This window comes from Manis pentadactyla, chromosome 10 (assembly GCF_030020395.1).
Source record: "Manis pentadactyla isolate mManPen7 chromosome 10, mManPen7.hap1, whole genome shotgun sequence".
Taxonomy (NCBI): domain Eukaryota; kingdom Metazoa; phylum Chordata; class Mammalia; order Pholidota; family Manidae; genus Manis; species Manis pentadactyla.
The window spans coordinates 126,444,566-126,457,313 of record NC_080028.1 but is presented as its reverse complement, the minus strand read 5'-3'; the positions used below and the strand labels follow the sequence as shown (position 1 = coordinate 126,457,313).

Here is a 12,748-nt window from a genome sequence, read left to right as displayed (position 1 = left end):
TTTAATCCCTCCTTCAAATTTAAATGATAATCTTGCCAGATAAAGTAATCTTGGTTCGAGGCCCTTCTGCTTCATTGCATTAAATACATCCTGCCACTCCCTTCTGGCCTGTAAGGTTTCTGCTGAGAAGCCTGATGATAGCCTGATGGGCTTTCCTTTGTATGTGAGCTCATTTCTCTCTCTGGCTGCTTTTAATAGTCTGTCCTTATCCTTGATCTTTGCCATTTTAATGATTATATGTCTTAGTGTTGTCTTCTTTGGGTCCCTTATGTTGGGAGATCTGTGCACCTCCATGGCCTGAGAGACTACCTCCTTCTCCAGATTGGGGAAGTTTTCAGCAGTTACCTCCCTAAAGACACTTTCTATCCCCTTTTCTCTCCTTCTTTGGGTACCTCTGTAATGCAAATATTGTTCCATTTGCATTGGTCACACAGTTCTCTCAATAGTCTTTCATTCTTAGAGATCCTTTTTTCTCTCTGTGCCTCAGCTTCTTTGTATTCCTCTTCTCTAATTTCTGTTTCATTTATTGTCTCCACCGTATCTAATCTGCTTTTAAAACCTTTCATTATAAGTTTTCATTTCTGATACTGTGTTCCGTAATGATTGGAACTCTGACTGGAATTCATTCCTGAGTTCTTGAATATTTTTCTGTACCTCCATGAGCATGTTTATGATTTTTATTTTGAAATCTCTTTCAGGAAGATTCATGAGCTGGGTTTCATTTGAGTCTCTTTCTGGTGTATGTAGGATTTTGCTTTGAACCAGGTTCCTTTGACACTTCATATTTGTATATGGCGCCCTCTAGTGCCCAGAAGCTCTACTCTCTGGAGCTGCTCAGCTCCTGGAGCTGCTCAGCTCCTGGAGCAATGTCAGGGGTCACAGGGGAGCAGTGTTGGTGCCTGGGGGGAGGACAGAATTGTTTCCTGCTTTCCGGCTGCTGTGCGTGTCTCCACTGCCTGAACCAGTGGGCTGAGCACACAGGCATAAGCCTCTATGCTTTGCGTTTGTAGTTGCTGTAGACAGGGCTTCCCTGTGGCCAGCCTAATGCCAGGGTTGGGTTTGCCGGTTTGCGAGCCACATGGGGCTGGCTGGGAGAAAGGCGCAGTAGGCTGCTTATCACAGAGGGGGTCCTTGCAGCTGTGCAGCCAGCCAGGGGGCTGGAGCTCCTGAAGATCGTGAAAGTTCCCAACCTGCTGGGCAGATTGCACCCGGACAATTTTGTCTACCTGTCCTTTCTCCTGAGCAGTAGTAAGCTCTGTGCAGTCCTTGTCCCTTTAGCAGCGCACTTGCTGTTAGGAAGTCTCTCAAACTGCCTGCCTTTCTTTTGTCCCAGAGCAGCTGGATATGGATCTCTGTTTTCCACAAGTGGCTTGAATCTCATTCTCTCCAGGTATTCTGCCTGTCTTAGCTTTCCAACCCCAGAGCACTGTGCAGTGTAGGTTTGTGCTCCCAGAGCAGATCCCTAGAGCTAGGTGTTCTGCAGTCCCAGGCCTCCACTCCCCCACTGGTGAGTGGGGTGAGGGAAGGGCTTGGGTCCTGCTGGGTCACGGCTTTGGTACTTACCCTGTTCCGTGAGGTCTTTTCTTTTCTCCAGGTGTATGCAGTCTGGCGCAGCCTTTTTTGTTGCTCTTTCAGGATTAGTTGAATTAATTATATTTTCATACTATATGCGTTTTTAGGAAGAGACCTCTGTCTCACCTCTCACGGTGCTATCTTTCTATTGTGATTTATGATTTAATTCTTTCATCAGTGATCCTGGAGGCTGATACTATTTTCATATCCATTTTAGAGCTGAGGGACCGCACATAGGGCAGTGGCAGTAGTGACAGAATCAGGACCTGGCTGGGTGTTTTCTCACTACACCAGACTGTGCTTCCTGTGTCGTCAGTGTCTAATTGGTAATAAACTAAAAAATGCACTCGGGAGGTCTGGGACGGTCTCCATGTCGTCTCAGAATCACATTTGTCTACTGTTCTGTGGATCCTCCCTTTCAGATGAGAGCTTCTTCAAGAGGTTGTGCTCTTGGTGGGTTGACTTTTTGTAACCAGTTTTGACTTAGGAATTAAAAATACTCCTTGTTAACTTTCTGGGGTTGAAGAATAAAAGTGATTAGCTTTTGAAAGCTTTAAGAGAAGCATTTGAATAGTCAAGAGTTACAGTACAGGCAATGATAAAAACTAAAGAAATTATGAAATAATTTTAAAGAAAGCTAGACCTTTTTCATAGGGAATAAGCTGTGGAGAGAAACAGTGGTGGGTGGGAAAGAGAGGATGCCCATTTGAGGGGAGTTTCATACTTGGAAGTAGAGGAGCATCAACATAAACCAGCAGCTTAGCTCTTCTGTAGTTTATTTCTCATACCACCTGGTCTCATTCAGCACTGTGCCATTTAATCTTCTCAGGACAAAGGGGCACTGATGCTGAGGTGTCCCCAGAGAGTGAAATAGACTGGTCCCCTAGAAGATAAGAGGCCAGAAAGAAGGGTGCAAAGAAAGATGAGTCTAACAATGTAACATTTCGGGAGAATTCATTGTTGAACTTTGCTGTTTGTTCCTGTTTTAGGAAAATAGTAATGTTAAGATTACTACTTTATGTCTTTGGCTAGACAAGTAACTTGTTAAACTGGGTACTGTGTGCCATCTGTAATTTCTGCACACTTCTCCATCATGCATGCATTCATCAGCATGCAGGGCTTTGTTGAGGGCCTAGGACATGCTGAGCATTTTACAGTTGGCACTGGTGGGCAGGAGCCCTGCCTTCATGGTGCTTTTGCCTCATGAGATATAACAGGAAGTTGATAGTATGATTTGAAAACTCACTCATATACAGAGTACAGAAGAGTTCATACGTCTGGCCAGTACAAGGTGTGATAAAACTGTACACATTTTGACAGAAAACTCAGTTCAGCCAATACAGAGAATTGGGGGCTCCAAATGCAGTTCAAAGGAAAAAATTAGGTATTATGATAGAAAGAGGAGATGTTTGAAAACCTGAGGAAAGATGTTTTTCTGGATGATTTGTTTAGCTGGTGTATTTGAACAAACTCTTTTTCAAAACAAATTTTTTTCAAATGTTATTGGCTGGACAGACTGATTCAGCTACTTATGTATTTGATTTTGTGAAACCAAAAGCTGTTTTTCAGAGTACCTTACTTGTTTAAGGTGAAACACTGATTTCCAATAATGCTGAGTAAGAATGGGTCTTAGAACATGTGCGAGGTACTGCTTGTCTTTTCTGTGTTTTGAAGTGATAATCCCCGGAATGAGGTTTCCATGTGCAGTTGCCCCCTGTGGTCATGCTTGGGGAAGACCTTGAATTCCCGAGGCGGGTGAGCTTGGTTGTGATTTTGCCCTCCTAAGCTGCTGCTGTGGGTGCCTCTGCCTTCTGAGTGTGATGGGGACTGGGGAGCTGGTAGCTTTCTTTCCTCTCAGATCAGCTTAATGAATGGGGCAGACTGGGTTAGTGCCAGGAAGCCCCCAAAGAGAGAACATTCCTGTATGGCTATGGGAGCGTGACAAGCTGTGCTTGCTGTTTGCTGTGTGGCAGGGAGTCTCTTGCTCGGTGTTCTAGAAAGTAGGGTGCCCACGAATCTGTGAGCCTCAGCATGGCTCTCTCCTGGGTCTCCTGGTGAACTGGAGGAGAGAAGAGAACTTCCTCAGATTCCAAGTGGTGACACTGCACTTTGAATCTTAGGGACTGCTGGTCATGCAGACTGGTATTGCCCATCCTGTGTGTTGGGACACACAGGTGTGTATAGAAAGCATAGCTGTGTTATGTTGCAATATCCTGGCTTTCCTTCTTCACTCTCTCTGTCAACTTTTTGAACTAGAGAGTAGGGAAATGTGACAGTGACGGTGAGAGCAAGAGTGATGGCGGGCACAGGCGTCCTCCCGCCAGCCCTGCACAGCCTGTCTTGCTGTTCTGAGAAGCCCCACCTTGCACATTTGGTATGTACCTGCTCATGTGGATTGTGACCAGTAGGGTGAGGACATAAGTAAGTTAGCCAACCCTTCCTGCACCCAAATTACTATAAGCTGTTGTTTGAACTGAAACAGGATGAGAAAAAGTGGTCACAGTGGACAAAATGTGGCACACCAATAAAACAAGAATGAGCCCAAGACATAATGCCTGCTATGACTGTAAGAGGTGTGTGTGTTTGACTAGACCAAACCATAAGAGAAAATTGGTAAATTTGAGAGTGGCAGCATGGGGTTGAATTTTTAAAGGTAAGAAATTTTAGTTTTTGTGTAAGATAGAATAAAATAACCAGTATCTGTGACATAAAGGGTTTCACCCAGCTCTCATCTCGCGTCAGTGGGATATCACGGTCCATGTCTGAGAGTTAAGGGAATCAAGACGCAGGCATGAGGCAGTTTGCCCAGAGAGGTGCTGCTTGGCTCAGCCAGGATTGGAGCTGGTGTCCCACTTCTGAGTGCCCTGTTTCCATTTCCAGTTCCAACACGGATGGGCTAACACTGCTGGGTTTAACTATTCTTTTTAGGTTTACCTGCTGTTGGCCTGGCCACCCTCTCTGAGGAAAAGTGCTTTGGAATATTTGGAAGAGCCAGGAGGCTCCAAACTTTAAATTTAAAATATTTGGAGCTCATTTTCTTCTTCTGGTTTACAGTACTTCTACTTGCTGTTCATCCCCTCCTTGGCAAATCGGAAGGAAACCCGATCTCTGTCACAGTGGCTCCCACTTTCTGGTTTAGATGAGTTTCATTCTCATGTTCCTAGAGTAAGGAGCATTGCGTTAAAAAAAACAGTGATTTTTTAAAGTGCACTGAGTAAAAATATGCATGTGGACAGAAGCTGGAAGGCAACAAACAAAAATATTGGTTATATTTATATATTGGAGGGTGGTTTTATTTATACTTAATTTCTGTGTCATCTTTGCGTCTGGAGACCATAGTGAACCTCCAGATCGAGGACAACACGCTAGCATAAAAGGCGTGGAGTGGTGCGCACAGAAGCACACGGAGGCATGGAGGCTTGGCGGCGGCCAGCAGCAGCCCTGCTCAGCGGCGCCCTCAGAGCTGTCCGCTGTATCCAGTGGTCAGCTCCTGTGTGTCCTCGTATTTATGTGGCCTGTAACCATAAGGAAGCAACTCCAAATTGAGAGACATTCTGCAAAATAACTGTCCTGTCTTAAAAAATATGGGAAAGACAGAGCCTGAGGAACCTTTCTGGATGAAAGGATAAGAGACGTGACAACTAGTGCAGTAGCCCCCTGAGTTGGATCTTAGACCAGGAAAGTAAATGTGATAAATGGCATTATGGGTCATCTGAGTTTGACACAGTACTTAATATACTGATTTCTCTATGTTATATTTCCTGAATTTGATAAACATACTGTGCTTATGTGAAAGGGTATTCTTAGGATGCATAGTGAAGGAGTTGGAGGGGGAGGCAGGATCATACTGTGCAACTTATTCTCACAGGTTCTGCAAAAACAAAGTGTGTGTCCCTGTGCATGGGGGTGGGATTTTCTACACTGAGAGCACATGCAGAAGGAATGGGCACTCATGCGACAGCTCACGGCGGGGTGCGTCGGGAGTGTTGGGGGAAGGAGGGCTGAGAAGTGGGCTCATGGCCTAGTGTGCCACCAAAGGAGTGTGAACTCCATCTGCAGAAATGATTGTGATTCCAGGATGCCTTCAGCTTCATTAAACTCCAGGTAGAAAGGCTTACATGGTAGGAAATGTATTTTCTCATATAACAAGAAGTCTGAAGGTTGAGAGGCTCCAGGGTTGGACAGTTCAGCTCAGGGAGGGCCTCACAAACCCAAGTGTTTGTAATTCTTGCTGCAGTGTCCTTAGTGTGTGAGTGGTGTCTCTTCTCCTGGCCAAGGATGGTTGCTGCAGTTCCACAATGAAGACTAGTGCAAAAAGGGGAGCTCTTTTTCTGAGGAGCCCTGACTGTTAGGAAGGAAAACCTTTTCCAGACGTGTCGTGGTTGATGTGCCTTCAGTTCCTTTAGCTGGGATTGTGTCACCTGCATGGGGAAGGTGGTGGTGACTGGCTTCTTCAGTCCCACTCGTTGCTGTGGCTGGGAGGATGTTGCCCTTCCTTAGTGGAGCCCCCAAGCAGCCACCCGTTGAGGGTGTTGGATAAGCAGTCTGTCTTTAGGGTCAGCCACTGTGGAGAAAACATTTTCAGTTTTCTAAAAGTTGGTGGTGGGAAGGGGAGCAGCTGTGTTAAAAAAGAAAAAAAAAGCCAAAACGCCACATGCGCTCATGCCCCACCGCTTTACCAGTAGGGCTCTTTAGTTCTGTCATGTTACTTTCCAGCCAGTGCCCACACGCACATACTGTAGTTCTGACCTTACTCTGGGTGCCATTCAGCGTACAGTTTCCATTTGTATGTTTTTACGTAATGTACCTTTTCCTTCATGTCGGTAGTTTTCATGATTATTTTAATAGATGTATAATGTTTTATAATACTACACAGTGATTTATCAGACCTTCTGCTCTTGGATACCAGTACTAACAATAGGGAATACTTACTGAACGCTCGCCACCCACAGATGATGTTTGTTTAAGTGCTTTACATTTGTTAATTCATTTAGTCCTCAAAACAGCTCTATGAGGTACAGTGGCCATGATCACCCCCAGTTTTCAGATGAGGAAACTGAGGCACAGGAAGTCTAAGTACTACCCAAGGTCACACAGCTAGTAAGTGGGGAGCTAGAGGCAGAGCCTGGTTCAGTTGCAGGCATTTTGGGTCTAGTCGTCACTAGTTTAGTAAACAACTAGTGTAAACCTAGTCTATACCTACTAGGCTCAGCTGCCTCGGGGGTGGTGGTGGTGGTTGCACTTGGTTTGATATTACAGAGAATACTGCCGTCAGTGTATTTCTGCAGATCCTTGTGCACATGCCCATATGGCCAGGTTGTCACGGGCCGAAGACTGCGTAGTCCGTGCAGGTGACGTACATAGGCCACATGTTAGGGAAATGGCACTTTGAGAGAGGCCAGAAAAAATGTTTGATTACCAGGAAGGTTGACCTATTTTGTTCACTGTTTTGTCTTCTGTTGTGATCCTCACTTGCTTGTGTCTGTTGGGATTCCATGTGCTTCTCATCTGTCTGTCTGATTGATGTTAACCCCTTTCAAATGAGAGAAGTATTTTTGAATCTTATGTTTCCTTTTACTTTTAACTGTTTTTAGTTTCTGTATATGTCTTCTTACTTTCTGCAACTTCAGCACTTTGAGAAATCTCATTTTCTGTTTAGGCTGGTTTTCTTGATAATTTACCTTTAAGTACATAATCACTTAAGATTGGGGTTTAATTTCCTTCCCTTACCTCCTCTCCCCAGATGTCCAATTATTTTTTATATTCTTGAAGGCATTTTAACATTATAATTCAGTGAATTTTTTAATTTTACATTGTTTTCCTTTAATTTGTATATCTGTGTTTGTCCTCAGACCACACTGTTTAATTATTGTCTTAGAATATATAATAAAATCTAATAGGCTTTGTCTTCCTCTCATCTCTGTTTAACTTACCTTCTTCAGAATTTGGAAAATATTCTTCCTTGTTTTATTTTCCCAAGTTGAACTTTCAAATCATTTTGACATTACTCTTGAGACATGCTAGTGTTCCGTGTTAAATGCCCCTTTAGGCTAAGATCATAGTAACATATGACAATTGGAGAGCTATTATGGTTGCTTAGTTTTTCATTTCCATTTCTGTTTAATTTCTAGATTTTGGATCATTGTTTGACTTGGAAAATGATCTTCCTGATGAGCTGATCCCCAATGGAGGAGAATTAGGCCTTTTAAACAGTGGGAACCTTGTTCCAGATGCTGCTTCCAAACATAAACAACTGTCGGAGCTTCTGCGCGGAGGCAGTGGCTCTAGTATTAACCCAGGAATAGGAAATGTGAGTGCTGGCAGCCCCGTGCAGCAGGGCCTCGGCAGCCAGGCTCAGGGGCAGCCGAACAGTGCAAACATGGCCAGCCTGGGTGCCATGGGCAAGAGCCCCCTGAACCAGGGAGATACGTCAGCCCCTAGCCTGCCCAAGCAGGCAGCCAGCACCTCTGGGCCCACTCCCCCTGCTTCCCAACCACTGAATCAGCAAGCACAAAAGCAAGTGGGGATGGTAACCAGCAGCCCTGCCACGTCGCAGACAGGACCTGGAATCTGCATGAATGCTAACTTTAACCAGACCCACCCAGGCCTCCTCAATAGTAACTCTGGCCACAGTTTAATGAACCAGGCCCCGCAAGGGCAGGCGCAAGTCATGAATGGATCTCTGGGGGCTGCTGGCAGAGGAAGGGGAGCTGGAATGCCGTACCCTGCTCCAGCCATGCAGGGGACCACGAGCAGCGTGCTGGCCGAGACATTAACGCAGGTTTCGCCGCAGATGGCTAGTCACGCTGGACTGAACACGGCACAGGCGGGAGGCATGACAAAGGTAAGTGAACTGAAGGTGTGAATGCCTCCTACTAACCGGGGACTTCTCCCTCCAAGCAGCAGGAAGCAGAACGATGTGGCATGTTCCTGTCCTTCAGGCTTTCCTCCTGCCCCTCAGGCTTTGGTATCTCGGAGCTCATCTTTCTAGGATAAAGATCTCTGCCCCATGTCTTTAACATGAGAGTTCTTAAAGAAGTTGGCAGTAGAATAGCTTCCACAGCAGACAGTTGAAAACCCAGGCAGTGCATTTGGACTGATTGCCAGTTTTCAACCTCTGAAGAAAAAGTGTAGAAATAAGACAATAAGACCACATGGTTGAAAGAGGCAACTTCTGCTGGTAATCGGCTTTTTGTTGCATCAGTGAATCTGGGAAAGGCTGCTTCAACTCCTCTTTCCCCACTTTTTAAGGTCTTACTCTGTATGCACTTTCCTTTTTACAACCACCTGCTGAAGTGTCTGTTGTCACAGTCTCCGTTTTACCAACAAAGAAGCTGTGTTCTGAGTTGGTCGGCTACCTGCCATGGTTAACAGGGAAGAGGTGGCAGAGCCAGGGGACCGTACAGACCCTCAGGTCCCAAAGAAAACTCCAAAGCAGTGCTTCTCAGAGTGAGGTCCCTGAGCCAGCAGCATCAGCTGAGGTAAAGAGCTTGTTAGAAGCTCCGAGCTGCTGACCCAGAAACTGGAGATGGGACCCAGCACTGTGGGCTTTATGAAGACTCCAGGCTCGTGGGAGGCCTGTACGGGGTTGAGGACTGTGCTGTAGGGAAAGGCCTTGGCGGGCGTTTGCAGCCACCAGCTATGCGTCTGGTGTGGAGTAGGAACTGAACTTGGAGAATAGGGAAGGCGGATGCCAAGATGGTTAGGAGGCGACAGAGAAAGATGAGCTGACAAGGGAGGAGGAGCCCAGGCTGATTCCCTGGCCGGGCAGGCGCCACAGGAGCTCTGACCCTGAGGCTTCTCAGCTGCAGCACCAGCACACCAATTTCAGGCAGTATTTTGTACAGCAAATTCCAGAAGAGTAAAACAATCTGGGCTGTTCTTTGGATTTGATTAGTCTCAAGTAAGGGAAGGGTAAGAGGAGGACACTATTTCCCCATGAGGTTGATTCAAGTATTAGGTGATGGATACGAAGCCCTGTGAACTGTCTTAGGTAAGGAGAGGATTTTTTTCTTTTAACTTAAGAAATAAAAGTGCAGTAATTCCATACATTAAAATTGCATTTTTCTCTTTTGAAGTGTTACTAATTAAAAGGGAATGTGAACTTAAATTGTAGTTGTCCCTGGCATTTGGAGAGGGGTCTATGTGTGCATGTACCTTTTAGAGGTGGGTTGAGAAGAGATTTCTGTGGGTTTAAGTTTCATGGATAGATTGACATTTATTCCTTCCTAATTCACACATCACTTCACTCCATGCTATCCAGGTACAAAAAACTTTATATTTTAGAGAATTTAATTCATATCCAAAAGTAAGCATAATAGTATAATAATGCAAGGGTTCACAAACTTTTTGGGTTTAAGACTCCTGAATAATCTTAAAAATTACTGAGGGCCCCACAGGGATATTTTAAAAATATGGATTATATCAGTGAACATTTGCCACATGAGATACTAAAGTTAGAACTTTAAGACACAAGCACACATTCCATTAACCATTAAGCACAATGATATTACACCTCACAGAGCCTTTGGAAAACCTTTCTGTGTTCTTGTGAGAGAATGAGAGTAAAAAAGACAGTCTTACTATTTTATGAAATCCATTTTGACGTTGTGATACACTCTCCACTCCCCACCCCCAGAAAGGGTGTGGGTCCCTTGACCGTATTTGGAGAGCCATTGATAGTATGTATCCCTAAAAGGTGGACCATTATACGTTAACACAGTACCATTCTCAGGTGTAACTGAATGATTTCTTCATGTCGTCAAATGTCCACTTAAATATTCAAGTTTCCAGTGACCTCGTGTCATAATCTGTTTTTTACAGACTTTTTTTCCCAACATCCGAATAACCCATATTTTATTCAGTTGATATGGCTCTTAAGAATCTATTACTCTCTAGGATCCTTAAAATTTATCTGTTTAAGAATCTCATTGTTTTGCGTGTTTTTTTGTTTTTTGTTCCTGGCGGTTTCCTGCAGTCTGGACTTTGTTGATTGTATCTCTATCACCTCACGTTCTCTGGCCACCAGGTTTTCATTCGTTTCTACAGAGTGATCTTTCTTTCTTACGAGGAGTGTTTCTTACGAGGAGAGTAAGCCATGTTAGCGTTGTGGGGGCAGACATCTCTGCTCCCTGTAGGTATCCCAAAGAGGCTGATGGAGGAGGAGGAGCAGGGACTGAATTTTTGGAATGGCCCCTGGGTGGGACAGAGGAACTGATAGTGGTAAGAGCAAGAGACAAGTTCATTCAAAGCCAAATAAGACTTTAAAATGGACACTGGGGGAAAAAATTTTTTTTAAGGTAATTTTGTTTCAAAATTATCACTATAAAGGAAATGTAAATTTCCTGTAAAATTATTCAAAGAGCAGCTCCTCACTCCTTACAGACAGCCACTTCTATGCAGAATCTATTATTCATACACACCCTTTTTTAATATGAATTGGAACCAAACTGGTAATAAGCACCTCACTGTTTTATGATGCAGCCATATGTCCCAGATGCCTTTCCATGTCATTGCACACTGATTTTTCTTTTTTTCCTCCTGATAGCAAAATACTCGATTATCTGAAGCACCCCAATTTATCACTTTTCCAATTTGGATTGTTTCTGATTTTTCATTGGTACAAACAGTGCTGCAGTCAGTATATCCTTGTGAAGGGACATCATGCATCTTGGGGTAGATTCTGAAAAGTGAGTCAGTGGGTCAGAGACTCTTAAAAGTTCTGTGTTTTAGAAAGTATTCATCATATTGTTTAACAAAAAACAGCCAAAAATTAAAAAAAAAAAACAGTAAGAACTGAAAAGGTCATCTCCTTCAATCCTTGATGTTTGGTTCTCCCAAATTCTCTCATCAAAGGTGGCTACTGTTTCTTACCTATCCTGCCAGAGGTGGTCTGTGCATAGAGGCGTAGAGGTCTTTGGTGGGTATGTGTGTCGATAGCTCCCCTAAATATGAAAAGTAGGGTAGTATGACCTCCGTGTGTGTGTGTATATGTCTGCATGCACCTTCTTCCCACCACCTACCAGTGTGAGTTGGCCCATGTTATCTGTTGGATCTCAGCCCTTCTTCCTATGTCTATGCAGTAGTAGTCCCTGATTTGGGTCTATCTTCATTTACAGGACTAGTGCCCTAATGGCTTTATGCTTAGGTAGTTTCCAGTGTTCTGTTGCTATTAACAATTTTGATTTGTATATACATCTTTGTACAGCTGAGTGACTGTATCTGCTGGATAAATTCTTGGAAGTGAAATTTCTAGATTAAAGGATACTGACATTTTTATTAAAAATCTATGCTTGATAAGCATAGATTATTGACAAATATGCTCCCCCAAAACACGTAAATTACACCTCATCAACAGTGAGTGAGTCCCATCTCTCAAATTCTCTTCAACATTGGTATCATTTTTTACTGATTTGCCAATCTCTTAGGCAAATTGTCTTTGAGGCAAAATGTTTTCTCATATGTTCGTGGGCATTTGTATTTTGCTTTTTGTTACTAATATTTCATATTCTCTTGTCACTTTTTCTGTTGCGTTGTGTCCCATTTTTTCTTGTTGGTTTGTATTTCTTAAAACATCTTTTGTATATTAAAAGGTAAAGCCTTTTAAATGTAAGTCCCCCGCTTTTTTTATTTGCTAAACTCTGTTTTACCAGGACTGGCCGTGTAGGTTTATAATACCATAGTTCTGTGTTTTTACCAATGGATGTTTTCAGTTTTTATTAAAAACAATTATAACTTTTTTTCCTTTATGGATTTTTGGTTTTATGTCATGTTTAGAAATGCTTTCTCTATTCCAGAATTATGAAATATTCTCCTATATTTTTCCCCTTATACCTTTGATTTTTTTTTTTTAAATAATTATTTTTTATTGAAGGGTAGTTGACGCACAGTATTACACTACATTAGTTTCAAGTGTACAACACAGTGGTAGAACATTTATATACATAATTCTAGGTTCCAGCTATCACCCTACCAAGCTGTTACAATATCTTGACTATATTCCTTATGCTATACATTACATCCCGGTTACTTATTTATTTTACCATTGGAAGTCTGTCCTTTTTTTTTTTTTTTTTTTTTGTGAGGGCATCTCTCATATTTATTGATCAAATGGTTGTTAACGACAATAAAATTCTGTATAGGGGAGTCAATGCTCAATGCACAATCATTAATCCAC

At 43.3% G+C, this 12,748-nt stretch overlaps 1 protein-coding gene across 3 annotated transcripts in view; it reads left to right on the top strand.

The window, feature by feature from the left end:
- The window catches only part of CREBBP (CREB binding protein), a 137,020-nt gene that overhangs the window by 20,161 nt on the left and 104,111 nt on the right, over positions 1 to 12,748 (top strand). For all 3 annotated transcript variants that reach the window (XM_057487700.1, XM_057487699.1, XM_036920397.2), the window contains exon 2: positions 7,704 to 8,416. In XM_057487700.1, the coding sequence (XP_057343683.1) occupies positions 7,704 to 8,416 (713 nt within the window). The remainder of the gene's footprint in view (positions 1 to 7,703; positions 8,417 to 12,748) is intronic.